The sequence below is a fragment of the Lycium ferocissimum genome, chromosome 6 (assembly GCF_029784015.1).
Source record: "Lycium ferocissimum isolate CSIRO_LF1 chromosome 6, AGI_CSIRO_Lferr_CH_V1, whole genome shotgun sequence".
Taxonomy (NCBI): Eukaryota; Viridiplantae; Streptophyta; class Magnoliopsida; order Solanales; family Solanaceae; genus Lycium; species Lycium ferocissimum.
Window position 1 is genome coordinate 7455568 of NC_081347.1, and position 23052 is coordinate 7478619.

A 23052-nucleotide genomic window follows, 5' to 3' on the forward strand; every position below is an offset into this window, starting at 1 on the left:
CGATTTGCGTCCTTAAGCGGCCCCGTATGCTACTATGGCCGATGTGGCCCATGTTTGTATGTATGTGTGTCCGGGCGATGTATATTCCGCCAACTTTGATTCCGATGTGATGTTTGACACGGGCGACCGCTTAGGATAGCATTTGTTTTGTATGATGTCCGCTTTTCGATTATCGGCGCGGATGATGTCCGTTAAATCCGATCATGTGGTATTTTGATGATTTGATTCGTAAGTACGTTTGGGTGCCTAAGTAGGGCACCGGCCACGGCCCACGGGGTTGGGTCGTGACAAAAGTGGTATCGAGCGGTCGTTGTCCTCGGAATGTCTACGGGCCGTGTCACGTAGAGTCTTGTTTATCGGTGTGTTGTGCACCACATCTATAAACAGGAGGCTACAGGACATTTAGGATGTTACCTTTCTTTGAATCTTAGATCGTGCGATAGAGCCAGCCGCAGGAAATGAATTCCGTTTCACTCACTTTTGATTTCAGCTGGGGGAACGGTATCGACGTAAGATAGTGTCCGATGATGTCAGGAGCTACACCGTACGCAGGTAAGCAATGGTATGAAGGACGAATGATGGGTAAGGTATTTGAAGCACGATTGTAACGTAAAGTTGAAAATTGAAAGAGAAAGGAAAAGCCGATGTCTTAATGGTTCTAAATAATGGTGAATGAAACGTTTTCATTGTCAGTGGCAATTAAGGAGACCAGGATGAAAAGGAATGATATGTATGTGAACGGGAGTGAATTGATGATTGTATAGTTAGAAATATGAACAAATTTCCTTAAAGCAGGGTGGGACCCGCTACAAAAAAATTTTTTCGAAAATTTAGAAAGACTCCGACCTTGCCCTAAATTACGTGACAAAGGTCGTGTGGGGCAATTGACGTGGTTATATTAGCAATAACGCATCAGAACGCACGAAAGTTTCGAAGTTAAGCGTGCTAAGACCAGAGCAATTCTGGGATGGGTGACCCCCTGGGAAGGATATGAAATTTTCACAAATTATAGGTATAAGAAATGAATGGAAATTTGGGGTAACCTAAAGGAAAAGTAAGGGTTAGAGAATGGATTGACTCTGATTACGTTATGAATTATGGCTGTAAGAGATCTAACATGACGAGGTTCGAAAAGAAAGTGAGTAAGGATATTGGAACAAAGGAAGGATAAGAAATGTGATTAGGCAAAACCTTCGAAAGATTTAGAGACGATGCATAAAACCCGATGTGGAAGTGTGACGAACGAGTTTGTAAATAAGCGAGAAGTGACGGGTAAAAAAAAGAAAATTGAGGATTTGGAAAGGAAGCCCCTCTGTAATAAGGAAAAGAAGAAAGAGCAATGTGGACGAAATCAGAATAAGTTTAAATAAGCATTTGGGAATGTTTGTAGGTAAGATGATGTATATGGATATGTATGATTGTTTCTTGGTGACCATATTGGTCAAGAAAAAGGTATGTGTAGAAAGGATGTTGTTCGGGGATCTTTGACTTACAAATTATGTTGCAATACCTAGATTGGGTTAGAAGAAATTAGGAAAGGGTTCAAATGAGAATTCGAAAACATTGCGAATAGATATGTGGTAATGACCTTTTTGCGATAAGACAACGATGGTAAGGATATAAACTCAATTGCTGTAGCCTATCGAATGTTTTGATGAAATAATTCGGGGCACGAAAATCCGAGTGAGTAAGGAAACGTTAGCAAGGGAACTTCCGTAAACCCCGAAGCATTAGTGAAAGGTGGTCTGACTTTGATCGAGATTTTGTATACCATACTTTTATACCTCCGATTTCGATGAAACTCTGTCTATTATGCCTCTGTATCTCCGAATCCGATTATGCTTCTATCTGATGTACCTCCGTACGTCCGACTCGATTACGAATACGTTTGACATATCTCCGTACGCCTAACTCGGTTACGAATACGTCCGACGTAGCCCCGTACGTCTGATTCTGGTTACAAATCTGTCTGATATACCTTCGTATGTGTGACTCTGATTATGGCCGGTTCGATATATCTCGGTACGTTTGACTTTGATTATGAATCTGTTCGATATGACGTCGGAATATGACTTTGTCTGCTGTACTTCTGTACTTCCGAATCTGAATACGTTTGTCCGATATACTTTTGTACGTCCGACTCTGACGGCAAATTTGTCTGGTATATTTCTGTACGTCTGACTCCGATCACGGATCTGTCTGGTCTACTTCCATACGTCTGACTCTGATTACGGACCTATCGGATATAGTTCGGTGCATCTGATGCCGATTATGGGCCTGTCCGATATACTTCTGTACGTCTGGCTCCGATTTTGAATCTGCTTAAGATAACGTTGGATTATGCTTCTGTCCTTTGTACCTCTGATTCGGACCGGCTCCGTCCGACATCCGTCCGATTTCGGTTACGATAAAGATTTTGTTCGTCATATGTCCTATTTAAGATTATGCAACCCGCCGGACTAATAAAGATTTCGAAATAGCCCTAATGCGGTAATATCAGAGAATGATGGAAGGAGTTAGAAAAGAAATGCCCTCACAAGCGTTCTGATTAAATACGAGTATGTGGTTGGCAAGAGAACCCCCCCCCGAGAAGTTTTCTTTTAAGGCCGATAAGACTAATTTAACATTCGAGGACGAATGTTTTAAAGGGGGGGAGGATGTTATATCCGGCATTTTTGCGTATTTGGGAAAATTTGGAAATAAACTTGGGTTGTAAGGATAAGGTCATGTTTGGATTTTTCTTAATATATGTATGCCGGTTATGGAAGTATGGATGCGGAGATGTTGAGGAAGGCTAAGGACAAAATTGAAATTTTGAAAATTTGTTCCATGAATTACATATGTTAGCCAAGTGTTTAGGAAAATGAAAAGTGTTGGGCTCAAAAAAAAAAAAAAAAAAAACTTGGCCCAACCGGCCAAGTTAAATGAAAAGAGGGCCAAGCCCAAGTCATGAACCAATTCATGAATTGATCATGTGATTAATAATAAAAAGGGATAAGTCTTCAAGAATCTTCAAGAAAAAAAAGAAAGAACAAGAAAAAAATGAGAGGAGAGTGCATTCGGCCAAGAACAAGAGAGAAAAGAGAAAGAAAAAAAAATTCCAAGCCTCCAATCTTGATTCAAAAATTATAATTTTCTTGAATTAGTGACAAGCTCAAGACGCTCTTCAACGTGGTATAATTAGTTTGGCGAAAGAACCACGTTTGCGGAAAGTTGGAATTTGAAGCAAAGGTATGAATTCTATATTTTATGTTATGGAATAAGTATATGTGTTATGATGATTAGAATGGGTGAGAATTGTGGAATTGTGATTTGTAGTGTGCAAGTCGTGTGGTGTGTGTTTGTGTTGTAGCCGTGGGTGTGTATATGTTGCATGGCTATGATGAGTTGAATTTTGTATTGTGTTTTAGTTGTGGTTATGATGGAATTCATATTAGAAATGAAAGTTGAATGAAATTGAGGAAAGTTGGAAATGTGGAATATGGCCGTGTGGTGCAAGAAAGTGAATTGGAAATGAATTAATTTTCATTTAGTTGTTAGTTGTGTTGTTGTGATGTTTGTGATGAAAAGAAAGGTTTAATGAACCAAGTTGGTGTTGAAGTTGGTTGTATGTTGTGATGAGAAATTCATGTGATTTTTATATAGTTTATATAATTATGGAAGTAAGATTTTAGATGTGAATTATGATTATGGATGATGGAATTGGAAAATGAAAATATGTTAGGAATATGTATGTTGAAGATTAGAGGTTTTGAAATGAATTATGGTTTGATGGAAATTTTGTATATTTTGTGAAATCATGAGAAGTGTGTCCGAATTGTGTTTGAATAACCTTGAGTTGGTAAATGAATGTGAGAATAATGATATTAATTTGATATTGTGAAGTTGGAATGAAAAGTGTCATCGTATGTGAAAAGAAGGACTACTTATATTATAGTGCGTTTCATGACAATTGTTAATGCTATTGATGTTGTTGTTGGGTTGTTGTTGGTTGTTTTGAGCCGAGTTGAATCTCGGGGGTGTCGTATTTATAGGGGAAGTGCTGCCGAAATTTCGGTAGCCAAATAGAAACCAAAGATTGAAATGTCAACTTGCATGAATAGTAATTGGTAAAGATGACCATTTGCAGATTTTTGACGAAATGGGAATTGAGATTGGACGAGCATAAGACGTCCGCAAGGTATGTAAAGCTTACCTATTCTTCATATGGCATGTCCTAGACCTACTAGGCCGAAAACGGAACCTCGGGACTAATTCTCGCTCCTAGAAATCCGAGTTTGCTTTTGGTTACTACTCATTCGCCGCAATTGAATCAAAATGCTTGCCTTTGGATATAAGAACGCATAAACCTTTGTATCTTTCGTAAATGAATCCGAATGGCTCCGAAACTTTCACGGATAACTTTATGGAGCCTAATGTTTGTAAATTATGTTCGCCGCCTCGGCTTGACCCGAGGTGGGCCCGCAAGTCCCGAGACTTCCCTTATTTGGTTTGTCTGACTCGTTTTCGTACGATTTATAAAGGAAGTGTTTGCTTATGACTCTAAGGTCCGTTCGAAATGTCTTATTATGTTATTTGAACGCTCATCACTATGAGCGCTACTATATTTTCCGAGAATAACTTACGATACGTTTTTCGAAAAAAATTGATAACTAAAAGTCCATAACCTTTGTACACTAATTTCCAATTTATTCGATACTCGCTTTGAGCTTTACGAAACTAATGTAGGTGTATATGAAATTATGTGTCGATTTACGGAGTTTACTTTTAATATGCATATGATTTACGCACTACTCGTTCGTGCCGATTATTATGATTTCGTTCGCGGTACCGGGCCGGTTTTGTGATCGTGCGCTCTATGACATATTCGGCGGTATGATGTGTTACGGTTTCCGAGGCCTCGCCATAGGGCCGGTTACCGTCTATGGTGTTATGATGTGATATGGCTTCGTTATGTTTGATGATGTGATGTGTGTGATATTATGATTTGTTCGGAGATGTACGGAGATTTGAAAGCTTCGGAGTATGATGTGTTGTGGCACCGGCGTCGGGGGGTGACCACGTTCCGAGCCTTATGCACGATTTTTATTTTTTATTCGTATTTGTTCGTATCTTCTCGACTCCATTTATGATTTGGATTACCGTACCTTCGCTTTACATACTCGGTACTTTTTCCGTGCGACCCCTTTTGCGTGGGGTCGCGTTTCATGCCGCGCGGTACGGGCGCTCGGTTGGGTGATTCCGGTTTAGGCTACCTATTCTGCTACTTTGGAGTGCTCCCCTCGATCCGGAGCCCACATTTGGTATATATATGCTCTGCTTTGGATATTCTGTATATTTGCTACTGTTTGGGTACGGCGGGGCCCTGTCCCGTCATATGTTCGTATGTCTGTACTGTTCGTAGAGGCCTGTAGTCATGTTTGTGGGTCGTGGGTCCAGTCTGGTTGTGCGTGGTTCCGGTTTATCTGTGTATGATTCTGATTTGCGTCCTTAAGCGGCCCCGTATGCTACTACGGCCGATGTGGCCCACATGTTTGTATGTATGTGTGTGTCTGGGCGATGTATATTCCGCCAGCTTTGATTCTGATTCGATGATTCTGCACGGGCGACCGCTTAGGATAGCATTTGTTTTGGTATCTGTGTGATGTCCGCCAACGGTTATCGGCGCGGATGATGTCTGTTAAATCTGAATACGCTGTAATGCGATGATTTGGTTCGTACGTCTGCCTGGGTGCCTAAGTAGGGCACCGGTCACGGCCCACGGGGTTGGGTCGTGACAGGAGTATTGTTTCCCAACTGTAAATGTTAGGGGGGGTTAAGTGGTATTTACTCTTTCAATTCATAGGTATAAATATTTGTAATAATAAAATTCTTTCATGTCTTATATTGTGGTGCATTATTTAAGAAGCTTAACAAACTTAGAATTTTATTTATATTCAAGTGACTTGGCTACAAATTTAAGATTATAATTGAATACTACTACTACAACAACAACAACAACAACATACCTAGAGTAATCCCATAAGTGGGGTCTGGAGAGGGTAGGATGTACACAGACCTTACCTCTATCTTTTTTAGGTAGAGAGCAGATTATAATTGAATCATTTATGAATTAATTTAAATTGTGGTGTTATCTGTTAAAAACACAATTAATTATTATTCCAATAATAGTACCCCATTATGATTATTTAGTAATATATTTAACATAAATGTATGTTACAATACTTAGTAATAAATAGTATTTAATAATTTTAAATTTAGTAAAAAGGTGGGGCATTAAATTGAACCCGATATCTCAAAATTTGACCTTTATGTGTGTTATCATCTGTTCGGGCACTCTGAACCTTCCCGGATGGGTCATTCTAGACCTCTATTGTCCGGTGCGAATGAAGCGTTAATTCTGAGAAGGTCGAACATGTCATCTTTAACTTGCATTGACTAACTTCATGATAATCCGCGTGTCTGGTCAAATAGTCTCCGCTCCATATATTTTTACCAATACTTATTATGGGCCTGTTTGGAAAGTCACCCATATAATTGAAATTGAGTGTAATTACACAGTTTGATATGTTTGTAAGGCCAAGTAATTACATGGTCATCTTGTAATTGGATGTAATTGGGAGGGGATAATTAGACTCTCTAATTCTCAAAGGGGTTGAGAATTGGGTGTAATTACAGGATTACCTTTTAATTTATTTTTTAATTTATATTATTTTAATTTATTTTTTATTTTTTTATTTTTGTTTTTAATTATTTTTTAAATATATTATTTATCTTTCTTTTCATTCTTCTCATTTCCCAACCTTTACTTCTTGTGATTCCATGTAATTGCTCGTACTTTTTTTAATTTTTTTTTCTTATTTTCTTCATTTAGCATAATTACGTTATTATTCTAGTTTTGAAACTACACTTCCTAATATTAGAAAGAATGAGGCATTGACAAACTTGACACATAACGAGTGATGTTGTTAAGGTAGAATCCTGTTGTTGAATGAGGTTATAAACTTATATACATTTTCACTTTCTTTTGAATTCTATTTACTTATGTCAGAACATATTTTATGCTATGTTGGAATTTGACATAACAGTATCATGTTAAACTTTTTTTCTTGAATTTTGAATTTAGGTTATATTTTCAATTTCAATTTAAATTTATCTGCTTCAGTACTATTCACTTGTTGTTTTTACATTATATGTTGTTCATTTTCCACTAGCGATTGATAGATTATTTTTTTTTGTCAAACATTTAAATAATGTTATGACATTATATGTATAAATATTAATCTTTTTATCAAACATCCAACCAATGACGTTCTTACAAATTGTGTGGTTTTAATTTTGGTAATTAATTAAATTAAAATATTATAAATTTAAAAAATATATATAATTGTTTTTAAAATATTATTTACAAATGTGGTCATTAATTAATATATTTTCAAGAAACAATATATATCTTAAATACCTAATTTAATATTTCATTTATAAACGAACATATTTGTCAAGTATTACTATTTATTTCTAAACTAATCTAACTGTGTAATTACACATGTACAACCAAACAATATGCTTATAATTACATTGTAATTACATTATAACAAACAAACAGGTCATCGTAATTACTAGGTTATGTAATTACTACCCTACTAATTACCCCAATTCCAATTACCAGGTGGCTTTCCAAACAGACCCCATACAATAATAACATTGGTTTGAAACTTTGAATCTTAGCTCATACCGACTCCTTTCTCAATCTTACCTTTTTACCGAGCAAAACAAGTGAATAATCTTCAAATCTTATAACTTCCCCCTATTTTAACTCTAACTATCCAAAAGCAAAAACCCTAAGTCGGTTATATATTGTACGTAGCCACCAAGTAAACCATCACTATACATAATACTCCAAAACAAATTTCAAACCAAAACATTTCCCACTTCACCGTGCATGACCCTAAATATCAATTCATCATAATCGCCTTCAACCTTATATAGTACTATCAATCATGACCCCAAAGGCCCGAAAAATTACGCCTCAATCTCAAACATGTTGGGATTGCGCATGCCCATACCAAACAGGTTGGACATGCGCATGCCGAACAAGCCCATTAATATTTCCTCCAATGGGTTTCACAGAGAATGGTTCAGCAACGTTTCTATCTACTGGAAACCCATGTTTAGATTTATTTTTCCATGTTGTCCCTGACACCCCACCTAAAGAATTATTGGAAAGATTACAACTTTCTTGGAGACATGATGCTTTGACAACCCTTAAGCTTATTTGTAATTTAAGGGGAGTTAGAGGATCTGGTAAATCAGAGAAAGAAGGGTTTTATACGGCTTCTTTATGGCTTCACGATCACCATCCTAAAACCCTAGCATGCAATATTAATGCCATTGCCGATTTCGGGTATTTTAAGGATGTGTTGGAAATTTTGTACAGATTGCTTGAGGGTCCTGAAGTTAGAAAGAATGAAAAAAAAGAGTGGATGAAAAAGAAAAGAGAGGGATTTTTGGAGGGTTTAAAGGAGAAAAAAGGTAGTAGTAGTATTCCTAAGGAGAAGGCCAAAAGAATTCAGAGGGAAAAGACACTGGCTAAGGCAAACAAATTATTGGACAGATTCACACAAGATACTGATTTTCAATTCCTGTATGATAAAGTGTCTGGTTTCTTTGCTGATGCTTTGTGGGAAGACATGGACTTGTACAATGAAGGGAAGTTTTATGAGCTTAGCCTTGCGGCTAAGTGGTGTCCATCTCTTGATTCTTCTTATGATAAGTCATTGCTAATGTGTGAAAGTGTTGGAAGAAAGTTATTTCCTCGTAATGATGATGACTACATCGATCTTGAAGACGATGCTCATTATGCTTATCGCGTGAGGAATAGATTGAGAAAAGACGTGCTCGTGCCACTCCACAAGGCGTTGGAGATTCCAGAGGTTTATATTTGTGCAAATAAGTGGGAAGAGCTTCCTTATAAACGCGTCCCTTCTGTGGCCATGAAAATGTACAAGAAATTGTTCTACAAGCACGATAAAAAACGATTCGAGCAGTATCTTGATGATGTCAAGAGTGGGAAAACAACAATCGCGGCTGGTGCTCTGCTTCCACATGAGATAATTGCATCATTGGATGATTCCACAGGGCCGGGAGTTGCAGAGCTTCAATGGGAAAGGATGGTTAATGACTTTGCAAAAAAGAGGAAATTAACAAATTGTATGGCAGTTTGTGATGTATCAGGAAGCATGATAGGGACTCCAATGGAGGTTTCTGTGGCTTTGGGGCTGCTTATTTCTGAACTTAGTGAAGAACCTTGGAAAGGCAAGCTAATTACATTTAGTGAGAATCCAGAATTTCACGTTGTAAAGGGGGAAAATTTGTCTCAAAAGACAGGTTTTATTAGGAGAATGGAATGGGGTCTCAATACAGATTTTCAACAAGTGTTTGATAAAATTCTTGAAGTTGCTGTGAAGGGGAAATTGAGCGAAGGGCAGATGATAAAGAGATTGTTTGTTTTTAGTGACATGGAATTTGATCAGGCTTCAAGAAGACCATGGGAAACTGATTATCAAGTGATATCGAGAAAGTTTAAGGAAAAAGGTTATTACAGGGTGCCTGAAATTGTGTTTTGGAATTTGAGGGATTCAAAGGCAACACCAGTTCCTAGTAATCAACAAGGAGTGGCACTTGTGAGTGGATTTTCAAAGAATCTTGTGACTTTGTTCTTGGAGGAAGGTGGGATTATGACCCCAGAAGCTGTGATGATGCAAGCTATTTCTGGTGATGAGTATCAAAAGCTTGTAGTGTTTGATTGAGTTGTAAAAAAATGATTGCTGAATTTGTAATAAGATGTGCTCTTTAATTTCTATCTACTAATGAGAAATTGAGGATCTTATATATATACTAGCTTCGCACTTAACGAGAAAACATTGATATGCAGTATACTTAGCTTTATTCTTGAACAATACAACTAGATAACTGTTTAAATGACTTGAATCAGTCCTTTGGATGCATTAAACAAGTACGAGAAGAGCATAAATAGATGGAAACATGGAGTACTAGAGAAAACATACAAATGATCGGTCTATTTGTGTTTAATTTATAGTTGTCTCGTTTCCTGAGTTTATCCTTTTGAAACACACTTATTGTACTAAGGAGCTAATCCAATATCACTACTCGATTCATAAGCATAGTTATCATAGCTGCTAATCTCTACCTGAAGTGCTGCATATAACATTATTTAAACAAAAAAAGAACGGATTTTGTGAATCAATGTCAAATGGCACCCCTCAATGCTTACAAAACACAAGGATAGGCAAAAGATAAGATTTATACATTGCCTTGTAATTCTTACAATGCAAATAGGTAACCATTACATACTGTTGATTAGCACTGTTACAGAGCCAATTATTACAGCCACAGCTCAACATGTTTTGATAGCTCGAGTAGAAAATTTCATGCATTCTATTAAACTAAGAATTCTGTGTTGTTCAGCCAAGTAACACGCACAAAGAGGTACGAACCTAATCCTCAAGCTCAATGATCTTCACCACAGATGAGTCACCAACTTTCTGGAAAACAACAACTCGGTCATGAGGCTTTATAACACCCACTGTTTTCCCATGGTCCAGTGCAACCTTCAATACCGACTCATTGGTTTTATTTGTGGTCTCAGCCTGCAGATGGAAAGAATAGGTCAATATTCTGGCCACGGCACACCCAACATTCCACCATTAGGCCCTGAGGGTGGGGGGTGGGGGTTAAACAAATCAGCCACAAAAAAAGGAGAGGAGAAATTCATCTCTTCTATGAAGGATTCGTCTTTACTGCCAGGGTTGCTTAGTCTTCATAGAGTAGCACATAAACAAGTTTTTTAAGCCCCACGATTGTTAGGTGAACTACAAAATTGCATGTCAATGAATCATAATGTATTTTGCTCCCAAACTTTTGGTCATAGAACATACTAGGGATAGTGCATGTTTAACCATTTTATCCAAGCACCAGGATGCTAAGTTGAATGGCAGTTTCCATGAAGGGCAGCAACTGAATGGCTATGAAAAGTTCACATTGATCAAGGGCCATTAACAAGACGTAGACCCATCTGAACGGCCTGAATAATAATAATGATCTAGGCTCAAAGGGCACACGGCAAGTATCTGATACCTCGTCACCGTAATCTGTAAGTATGTCAAATAAATCAGGCAAATACTAGTCATGGTGACTCGAGAATATCATTCTTCAACCTAAGCAATTTGTCCAATAATCTACCTCAGAGCCGCAGCAGCTGAACTTTTAGGTAAATAAGGGCCTTACCTCATTTTTTTTGAGATAACTAGTTTTCGGGTCAACTTGAACGCACTTCAATTATTCCTCCAAAAAAAAAAGAGTCACCCAACTTTATGCCACATCCTTTGACCATTAGACCATGCCCTTGGTGCAATACTATTTATGTGACATTTTTTTTATTTATGACGCTAGTGTCCGGCAAGCTTGCACGCCTCGACTATTCCACGAGGTACCTACTACCTCCCCACCAACACAAGTACCGGGTAACTCTGCCACCAAGACTTAGGCAGATGGGAAGAAATAACTAGTGTTTTTTCGCCTTCATTGACATTTGAATCTGAGATTTCATGGCTCTCCTACCACTTTGCTGACTACGAAGTCAGACCATTTAGTGCAATAATTTTTTTCTTTGATAACCACAAAATCACCTCAAGCCAGTGGAGCACGGTTCAAAACTTGATTGATAATGGACGAGTCCCTCTACTCCTTTCCACTTAAATACCAGGCTTTTGTATGTGGCAAGATTTGAACCCGTGACGCACACCTAGCCCACACATCACAAGTTGTGCTCTTATCCTAACCCCTTGGGTGCAATACCATTTGCACGACTTATGATATAATCATTTCATTCTCTAACTGGGGCATTGAATTGTTAAATAGATGTAATATTCAAAAGAGAGCACCTAATAGTACTACTTTGTCACCTAACATTGGGTAAGATCTTGTAGTGACATAAATCTACAGTTACAAGTAGATGACTTATTCAGAAGAGACAACTTAATAGTACTACTTTCGTCACCCATACAGATTAAGATCCTGCAGTGTCTCAGATCAACACTTCAACTCATCTTACAGTTGAGAAGAGGAGTCGAAAGATGGCAACCAAAATACACGCATCATCACTTCAATGCACTGCTGAAACATTGCTCTAATTTAGGATTAACCAACTTGGGGAAAATAATCTTTATAATGACTATATAGGATGATCAGAAAAAATATTATGTTTCTCGAAATTCTTCCACACTTTGTTAAATTCTCCCTTTTTGCTTAGGTGGTAGCATAAATAAGTTTCTTCAGAATGCCAGGTGGATAGTCAGTCAGAATGTTAATGTTGGTGGTTAAGTTATGTTAATGTTGGTGGTTAAGTTAATTTCTCATTGCTTAACTATATGTTGATTATATATCGCACTTTTATCTTGTATGCTTATCAACTTATCTATTCATTATCTTTCCTCCTCTTACACTTTTTCTTATTTTTCTCACCAGATACAGGGCCTCTTCAATCTTGACAGCAGCAAAAGTAGCTTTCATTCACCTTTTTCTCTCAATTCTTTCACTCTTTTACTATTTTATCTTCTTTTTCTTTTTTCTTAATGTTGTAGCCTATTCTAAATGACCATTAGTATCTTCATAAGTAAGCATCTCTTATATCCTCTTACTATGCTGTGACACCTCTCCGTTCATGGTTACCATTCTAGGCACCATGCCCCATTTCAGGTGACCCTTCCAGCAGCAGCTCATTTGCCTCTTTCTGGTGACTGATCATCTAGTCATACTATATTTTTTTGTAGTGACTGCTCTGACAGCACCACTTTTTTTCACACCTTCTCCAATCACTATTCAAGTCATTGTTCCGCCAGTCAATTTTCTCGCAACTTTCCTAATGAGATGCCTGTGACCAAAATATTTTCAACAAGATTTCAATGACCAGAACTGATCAGCTAGATCTTGGCGACCAGAAGTTTTCCGGTGAATTTTTGGCAAGTCTCTATTGACTATTTAATTTTATATGTAAGCTCAAGCTGGTATTCTCCTATTGAGTTTATACTTGTTAGAATGTCAACTCGTTAAAGGTGTTGGAATGTTTATTAATTGTTCATGTTAAATAATTCCTAATACAATATTAGGTGTATCTTGTATTCTGTTATTACCACATGAACTTGAAGCCGACTTAGCGAAAAATAGAACACAATGGAAGAAAAAGGTTCCTATAGGTGATGCTAGCTAGTTCAGATTAAGTCTTAGCCATGGTTACTGCATTCACATTAGGTCTACAATTGCTAGGAGTCCTTCATCTTGGTAGAGATTTATATGCCAATAGAAATGTAAGGAATTTCTAGTGTTAACCTAAACTATTTAATTGGAATGAAACGATTCCAGATGTATCGAAACACACAGTAAGGATCCATATAGCTAACTCCAACAAGATCGAAAGAGAAACACAGTCGCTGTATTCTGTTCCTTCCTTTATTTTGCTCACTATTTCACATATGAATACAGAAAAAAAGAAAACTAACACATCAGATCAAGTGATATTGCAAAATCACACATTCCGTGATTCCATGTTGGTTAATATCATCTTTTAGTCAGAATACAGTAGGTCTAAAAATAAATCACTTAACAAGAAGGAACAAAGGAAAAAAGCATTACCGGATGTCGTGGATCTGCAAGGATGGGGAAAATCCCTCTAACAATAAGAGACTGCCTAGCCTGTCATTTACATCAATGCAATATCCAAATAAAATCAGTGTCATTTTCTATTTGCCAATGATAACATCACGCCAATGATAACATCACTAATAGTACGAATTTAAAAAAGGATTTCAGTTAATATGCACTGACTCTGTAAAAAGAAATTTGCACCATCAGGTCAATTCAACCAGTCATAGCAGGTTACTTTTCTATATATCAGGTTACCCATATCAGGCTTGCTATGAAGACTCACCTATTGTTCTAAGTGAAGTCAACCTGATGTGTAAATCTGACAGTGCATAAAACAACTCTTAAAGAAATTAAAAAATGAAAGAGGAGCTTTATTGGCATCATATAAAACCTGTGTGATTAAGAAATAGCAGAGAAAAGTTTTTGGTCTAACAGGATTCAATACTTGCTTCACGTAAGAATTGTATGCAGACCAAAGACAATGGACACATTCGTAGGAGGTAAATGAGTCAGATCCATCCAAATAAAGATCTGTCATTATTTTTATTTTTTTTAGAAATGGTAAGATTTGTATCCACTGTAGCCCAAAAATTGGCTAGAAAGCTCTATACAATGTAGGCAAAATAAAAAATGTGGGAAAATAAAGTATATCCCTAGACATGTTGGGTTCTAGCAACTGTAAGAATGATTCAGCTTCATTCTACACCCAAAAAAAAAAAAAAAAAAAGGCAGTGAAAGAAGATATGTACCACAATTTTGTTAGCGATGAAAGCATAGCAAGAGCTTGATTTGTTACACATATAGGCATAAGATGCTCTTCATTTTGGGACGGGTAACATGACGGTTAGCAACTACTATTTTACACAATGAGATAAAAGCTATTACTAAGTGGAAAGATGGTTAAAAAATAAAGTCATTCACGAAATATCCATTACCTGAAACGCACCACTGAATGTCCAACGAACCTGGTTCGTCTTGAGACGAGGAATGACAACAGACAATACTGGCATTGGTGGCCTATATTTAGCTATCAATCTGCATTATCAGTGAAAGGTTATAATTAAATTTCATTGCACCAAAGAATAAACTTCAGATGACAGCATTCTATGGTGAGAAGGTCCGGTAGAGATGATTTTGACAGAAAACTACAATTTGCATCCAAGCATAGCCAATAAGATGATTGGTGAGAGAGAGAGAGAGAGAGACCTCGCAGCTCTCCCTGAAGAAGTGAAGCAGATAATAACAGATGCCTTCACCTTGATGGCAGCACGTACCTGAATCAAACAATAGTAGTGCAGACAGCATTCTTGTCAATAAACAGTCTTCAAGTCTATAGCACTGTTTCCTTCCAGCCTAGTAAAAAGTTTAACATGAGCAGCAGAAAAAACGTACCGCAGAGGAAGCAATAGATTCCAAGTGAGTCATTGGTTCTCCCACATACTTGACAGTCCTCTTAAAATAGACATCTTGATTGTAAACCTTTTCTGCCTGGAAAATGGAGTTAGCGTGATCAGTAAAATTTACAAGAGCATCTCAGAACTATTACCTGGCTAAATAGTGAATCAACAAAAAACCATTTTGGAGGGCATAGAGTGAATTTTAAGACAAATATGAAATGGCAAGAGAAGAGTTATGCTGCAATGTCACCCTTACTACCGATTAGCTATGGATTTTGTTCCACCCTACTCTACCATTTTGGCTACAGACAAAATACAGTCCAACCATGGCATATCCTAGTTTGGAGATTGAGCTTCTCTCCGTATCTCTCTTCTTTGAAAAGTGAAATTCACTACTACAGAGGTCCTTAAAAAAGAAATAGATGGGGAAAGCATGCCCTGTTAAAATCATGTCAGAGTTGGTAGTTTCTTCCATAGCTGCATGCCCTTAGTTCACATCATGACAGAAATCAGTCGTCTCCAACAATTAGCACTGACGGATGGCCATTTAATATTACCTACTGAACTATACAGCCACACATATGCTGGGAAAGTAGATGGTTTTGGAGCTTATCCATGTAACCATCAGTCAGAAAGTCTTAGAGGTTGAAGTGCTTGGATGTTAAGACTTTCCTTCTCATGAACTGAAACCCTATTAAACATCTGAAACTTTCAGTACATATGAAGAAATTGCTTTGGCACACTCAAAACCACTTTAAGGGGTATGTTTTGGAATGTTCATCCAACCTCCAGAAGGAATACAATTTTAATGAGTAAAGAATAAACACTGATTTCATGATAAGTGTGCTTGCTGCGAGGTAAAACCATGTTTATGGTAATAATGTCAAGTCAAAACAGCTATTGCTTCTGGCATCGATACACCTGAAAAGATACAGTAGTCTATTATTGCTATTTCCAATACTAGATGTAGTATTTTGCGCTCCATATATATTACATTTGTTAAATCTTACCAAATAGGTGACCTTAAGAAGATATCAGCAAAATTCGTACTCTGAAGGTCGATTGTGGATTTTTAGTATAAAGAACAATGAGGATGGGAAAAAGAAGGTTCAAAGAAGGCGGACTAGGGGTGATACAACAATGGAAATATTCATGATGGTAGCATAAACCATGTTAGGAACAGCAACAAGGTTAGACATGCCTCAGCACAAATTTTACCAACAGTGGAAATAGTCTCAACAGGATATAAGCCTCTCAGAGTCTCTGCACCTAGAAGAATTGCATCACTACCTGGGATGAAAGAAAAATGATAAGAAGCATCTTCGAGAAGAGTCCAAAAAACACACTTTTATACTACTAGAAGCTTTTAGTATATATTCCATGTTCACGCGGGTATCTTAGATCAAATTAATGTGATAGCAGGCCTGTCAAAGAACTGTAGCTACCATCCAATACAGCGTTAGCAACATCTGTTGCCTCAGCACGAGTCGGTCGCAAGTTATCAGTCATACTGTCCACAACACGAGTGACAACAGCAGGTTTCCCGGCCATATTGCACTTGTGAACAGCTGCTTTTTGGAATAGGAACACCTGGTAATTAATAGAATCTGTTAGAACATAAGGAGTCGATACTAAGATAACTGCAAACGTCACAAGCTCAAAATCAGTTAAAAGAGCACCGGGAAACAATCCAATGAAACAAAGAAAAACAGGCACCATTTTATCGCACATCGATTACACAAATATATAATGAGCCCACATATAGTTCTATGAAAGAACTTGCTTTCTACATGCCATCGGGTTTGCTTTTTATGTGCAATGCCTTAGCTATTCCTGTCTTAAAATAATAAGTTGGTGTTCAACCTTTATATAGCATAAAAATGTTTTAGGACACCTCCTTTACTCTTCTTAATGCAACCTTTTTAAATACTATTCAAAAAATATAAATTCATGTACTATCACTCTTTCTAGGAAAGAGACCGGCACTGATAACATAGTATGACATCTAAGCATAAATCAATTCATTTAAAAAAAAAAAAAAAAAAAAATCAGGCACGCAATACATTTCAGTAATCTGTGTAAGAGAATAGTGCTTCACAGGTTTGCTCTCAAATGGGAACCCATTTATTTTTTCATAAACCATAATATTATTTTTCAACCCTAATTGAAATTTCACTGCACCACCCAGCCAAGAAGAATCTCTGTGTACCATTTGGTGTTTGAATTGGCAGACCATTGGATAACCTTTAAGAATATGTCACTTAAACGAGGGGGCTGTTTATTTTCATCATTAATATGTCACTGGAAAAAAACTATGAGTAATACTGGACCTTCTCAGGTGGTAGATCTATCCCTAAATTTCCGCGAGAGAGAATGATGCCATCAGCTTCTCCGAGGATTTCGTCAAAGTTGGCCATTCCCTACAAGTAAATGGAAGGGAAATTTATTACAAACTGCAATGCCAAATCAATACTACCGTGCAGTTTTCTTATGAAGTATTCAAAAGGTAACTGACCTCCACATTTTCTATCTTTGCATAAATCTGCGTTTGATTAAGATCACCCAACTTAGACAGAAATTCACGAGCCTGAACAAGAACATGAAGAACCATTTGATTGTTATAAGATATATTTATTCACTTCTAAAACAACAGGATAGAAGAAGTCAAGATCTTACATAAGTAAGGGAAAGGCTGAATGTAAGAAAAGTGCAAAGAAAGGGCCTTACATGTCGAATGTCTTCAGCGTCTCGTGTATATGACAGAGAAAGGATATCTATATTGTTTCGAACAGCCCAAGTGCTTATAACCTAAAATTGTTGCAGGACATCCGGCAAAAATGTCGTCAGAAGAGATTATCATAGTTCTGGAGAAAAAATTGGCGAATAAGCAACTGCAGAGTCGTGTTTAAAACAGAATCTGAACCTAAACAAGCAAACAAATTGTAATCCCCAAAAATAAAAATAAGCATTCGGCTCTGGTACTGCCTACACAAAATACACAAGATCTCTCTAACCAATTTGATTTGGCATAAAGTCAAAGAGAGTGAAAGGCTGATTCAAATGATAGTCTTTTGCATTAGGTAAACATATACCTTCTTATCTTTGTCAGTGAGAGTTGGCAAGTCAATATGGATCTTGGAGACATGTAATGTGTATAATGGTCCAGCCAAGGTGGCAGAATTTTTAATCAAGCAAACGACATCCTCTCCTTTCACCTCTGTAACCTGCATCATGGAGAACTCTTGAGATAAAAAATTTACTACTTTAACATTGAGCATATCTTTTTTTCAATGTTTCCTCATTCCCGTATCAGCAGAAAGTCTAAACAGAGGGCACTATGCTTTCACAACTCACAAGTGATAGCAAAGTGCCATACCATAGCATTCTCTCTCTCTTGCGCTCTCTGACACACACACTATTTTGGTGGTATTGTGTGTTGTGGCCTTCGGGAAGGGGTAAAGGGGACTGCACAGTGATTAGTGGATAAAGTATTTCTCACATAGCTGAACGACATAAAAAAGATCATGCTGTTAGTCCAAACATTTTAAATTGTCATTTAGCACAGCTGCCTCACCTCTAGCCACACTGAGGTAGTCTCGCTTCCCGTGAATAAGTACTGACCAATGAAAATAGTATCTCCATTCTTCACCGACTGCATAGTCATTAATATTAGCATTAGAAAATGTCATGTTTGATGCAAGCGAATAAAAAAAGGGGAAGCAAATTCAAAATGCTTCAACATTTACAAAATTACAGTCTCAGAGTATATTTTCTACTAGTATACTCTCTAACTTCCGAGGTCAGATTTTATTTTGATCCACTATCGTCATCAGTTGATTCTCCAGTTCTAGGGAAGCCTCGGCCTCCCTAAGACCACATGTTGGTTGATCACTAACCGCTATGAATAATACTGATTCCTCGTTTTGAGGATCCACAATCCTAACTGCCATCCAAATTAGTAGCTACTGTCTGATTAGATAAGGAATTGACTAATCTAAATTTCCGTGGACAAAATTAAGAAGGCCCAATTTGAGACTTAACATGATGTGAAAGGCACACCAGTCTAGAATCTCCTCCTGCTGCTACTGTTCCCAATAAGAGTCAATTCAAACTCAAATGTACTTTTATGCTTGTTCTGCTAAAGGAAACCTGGGAGGTGCAGTTCCAAAAAACTTCCCGAAAAGACATACTTTTACCTTACAGAAATTACCTTTGATAGGCCACTAAAGTTTATTGGCAGTAGATTTGAGGTAGCCTCTTTATCTTGATCAGGTGTCAGGACAACCAAGGATTCTGCTTGGAGTGATATTGGGTTTTCACTCTTATTGACAACTTGTAATTCAGGACCACCAGTGTCTAGCATAACCTGAAAAGACAAGGAGAATAATTGGAAATAAGGAATTTCAGAAGTTATACCATTTAAACTTATATAAAACAGAGAAGCTCAGCTTAGTCTTGAATATATAGCATGAGCAGCGAGCTTACCGCACAGAGCTTCTTTGAGTTTTTGATCGCTGCCTTTAGATTTTCCAATGTCTCTTGGTGAAATTCGGCATCACCCCATGAAAAGTCAAATCGTGCCACTAATATACACAACGGAAAAAAAAAGGTAATGGCGTTAATCTTCTAGATCAGCTTAGTTCCAGCATTCAGCTTCTTTCAAACCAAAGAAGCACATGAAGGCTATAAACATGCTTTTGAAAATACCAATTTCCAATATATCCTGCCACTCAGTTAAGCCCAACCTATATGACTAGTTTTTTTTACCTATCCCTAAATTATATCCAACCAAACTTAGTCGAATGGAAATAGCAACTATGTTCACAAATGCAAAACAGGTAACTTACTGAGAGGAAATATTATCCACCGTTTTACTTACATTGCAAAGAAATTCTTTATTTGTCAATGAAGAAGAAAAAACAAGAGCAAAGCAATGACAACAGTGACAACAACAATCTCTCTCTTCATACAAATACATAAAATGTCGATACATTAGTGTAACTATCCTGGTTCGATGTCCATGAGTTGCATTTTTTGTTAGTTTTTTGAAGTTCCTTTTTTCTTATTGACAATATTTGGAGTTATCTATTTAATTTCAATTTCTTGACAAAAATACTCATTTTAATTACTCAAATAGTCAATTTAATACTACATAGCTAGTGATAAAATATGATACCAGACATTCCAGCTTTGAGGCAACTAGAGATAATCTCCACCGAACGTGATTTCGGACCCAACGTGCCGACAATCTTCGTCAATGCTGGGAAAAAAGTCTACAAAAACATTTAACAAATCATAAACCACAAATCAAACAACAATAATCACTTCAAGCTCATAGCATCTCAAAAACATTTTATCACTATAGAGCTTCATAAAGCTTAAAATTGACCAAAATTACAGAGAATCAAACAATAATAATCACTTCAAGCTCATAGCTCTGCAGCACAATATTTAAAAAAACTAAAGAAGAAACAAAAAAATAATCACTAAAGAGCTTCATAAAGCTTAAACTCATCAAAATAGAGAATCAAACAATAATAATCGCTTCACGCTCATAGCTCTGCAGCACATTATTAAAAAAAAAAAAAAAAATCATTAAAGTTCTTCATAAGCTTAAATTGACCAAAATACATAGAATCAAATAACAATAATCACTTCAAGCTCATAGCTCTGCAGCACATTATTAAAAAAAAAAAAAAAAAAAAGAATTATCACTAAAGTGCTTCATAAAGCTTAAATTGATCAAAATTATGAAGTTACAGAGAATCAAACAACAATAATCACTTACAGCACATTATTTAAAAAAAACACTATGACTACAGAGCTTCATAAAGCTTAAATTGATCACTTCAGGCTCTTAGAATCTGCAGATCATTATCAAATAAAAAACCCGAAAGAAATTTTTTTTTTATCACTATCGCTAAATTGATCAAAACTGTGAATTTTCAAAGAATCAGCACATTATCAAAAAAAAAAATAATAATAATAATAATAATTAACACTGAAGAGCTTCATAAAATTAAGAAGTTAGAATGAATGAAACAGGTGAATTCTAGTCCAGTAGTAGAATTTATACTCACAGGTTTTGATGGCTCGAGAATCGAGGCCATACGAATAGGTTCTTCGAGAAGTAAGCTGGTAGAGTGCATTTTTCCGGTAGCCGGTCACTGCAGTTGCGGTGAGTGAGCTCACAGACAATACAATAATGGAGGTATAGAATATGCTAAAAATAGTACGGAGTATAATACAACTGTAGCAAAATGGTTTTAATGAGTGAGACCGGGAAATAGCTATATATTTAAATAACTTTTCGGTTTCTCAAAAGCCGTTTACTAAATCTTTTTTCTTTTCACATGAATTAATATATTTTAAGTATAATGCAATAATAAATTTTATTATCTTTGTTTTAATTTATTTCTATTTTCCTTTTAGTTTGTTCCAAAAAAAAAAAGGTTATATATTTATTATTTGTTCCGTCTCAAATTATTTATCGTTTTAGAAGTTCAAGGTGCAATTAATTATTTTTTTCTCTATTTTATCCTTAGTAGAATTTTGTATCAATGGAAATAACACATAAATAGAATAAATATTTAGCGATTTGGTGGTTAAATGTGAAAATGCTTGGACCTTATTAAATTGTTAAGAAAAGAGAGATTATAATTTTCTTAGAGATAAATCATGGTAAAGTTAGTCAAATTTACCGCGTTAAAAAATGATCTAATTAATATTTCTTAAACAAAAAAAGAAGTGAAAAAAAAAAATTGCAATGGTGGGGATCTTAAAACAGGAAGGGGGGGATCTGATGAAAAGAAAAACGCAGGAACAGAGAGGGTGGGTGGATAGAAATATAAGTTTTTTTTTTGTAAAAAAATTTCCACGTGGAGTTTATTTTTTACGGAGTAGTATTTTTTTTTTTGTCTCATTTCATATGTCATGAGGGTGTGAAAGAAGTACTGTTTGGGAGTTTTTTTTTTTTTTTTTTTTTAACTACAATCTTTTGATATTTCTTATGAATATTTTGGATCATTACTATGGCGATTTATAGGAATTTTCGCGTACTTCTTAAATATGTAAATATTTTTAAGAAAATTGAAGAATTTATACTACTCAAATTTATAGTTAAAATTAAGTGTTTTGACTTCAAATTCTGGATCCTTCGCATAAATTGGGATAGAGGAAATAACTCTTTAACTCCAACTTTTTACATGATCTAAAGATATTTTAATACATTGCATACATTTTTAAATTAAGAACACAAGATTTTAAACAAATTCTTATTTTTTAAAATTTTGGCCCAATTAAAGTAAGATCCATTAATTAAAAAAGAAGAGAGTGAGTTTATTATTATTTATATATTGTAATAAACTTATATAATAAATTTTTTTCACACTTGGGTGCAGAAACTCGAGGTCTCTTATTTTATCATCATTTTGCTTTTCTTGTATTTTTCTTATAGGACGAGCAGTGGGTGCTGGCAGTATACTGATATAGGTGGATTTTAATGGTGGTCACCACTTGTCACTATTACGACAGATTGTAGGCTCACCTTACGTTCATATAAAATCTTTTCTATGAGGCTGTAATGACATGGAATTGTAAGCAATAAGGAAAAAGAAAGGTGTAATAAAGTTAAAGATGCTAATCTATACAACATCTTTACAGAAATTGTTTAAAGTGAAACAAGTCTTTTGGAGGCACATTTGTTTTTATTTTCCATTCATGGTCCCAGTCCAATATCCATTTTGGTACCGGCTAATGTGTTGTGAAATTTTATTTTTTGAGATAAAGCGCTTCTTATTAAATACAATTTTATTATTAAAATTTAAATTTAAAATCTTTAATTAAAAACCCAAACAAAACAACCCTGCCAGATGAGTATAAGCATTTTGTAGCTCTAAAAATAATCCCTAAACTGTGATTTGTAAGAATTAAT

General features: G+C 36.2%; 1 protein-coding gene and 1 pseudogene across 1 annotated transcript; one reads left to right on the top strand and one right to left on the bottom strand.

Moving 5' to 3' along the window:
* The first annotated feature begins 7901 nt into the window (after window positions 1-7901).
* On the top strand, window positions 7902-10193 carry LOC132059140 (uncharacterized). Its single transcript, XM_059451655.1, has one exon. It carries the CDS (start codon window positions 8001-8003, stop codon window positions 9807-9809), a length of 1809 nt encoding a protein of 602 aa, XP_059307638.1. The 5' UTR covers window positions 7902-8000; the 3' UTR covers window positions 9810-10193.
* Window positions 10194-10306: 113 nt separating this feature from the next.
* LOC132059141 (pyruvate kinase 1, cytosolic-like) lies at window positions 10307-21389 on the bottom strand (annotated as a pseudogene).
* Window positions 21390-23052: the final 1663 nt, after the last annotated feature.

Coding starts and splice junctions, on each gene's coding strand:
- LOC132059140 (XM_059451655.1), top strand. CDS start 8,001: ATGACCCCAAAGGCCCGAAAAATTACGCCTCAATCTCAAACATGTTGG.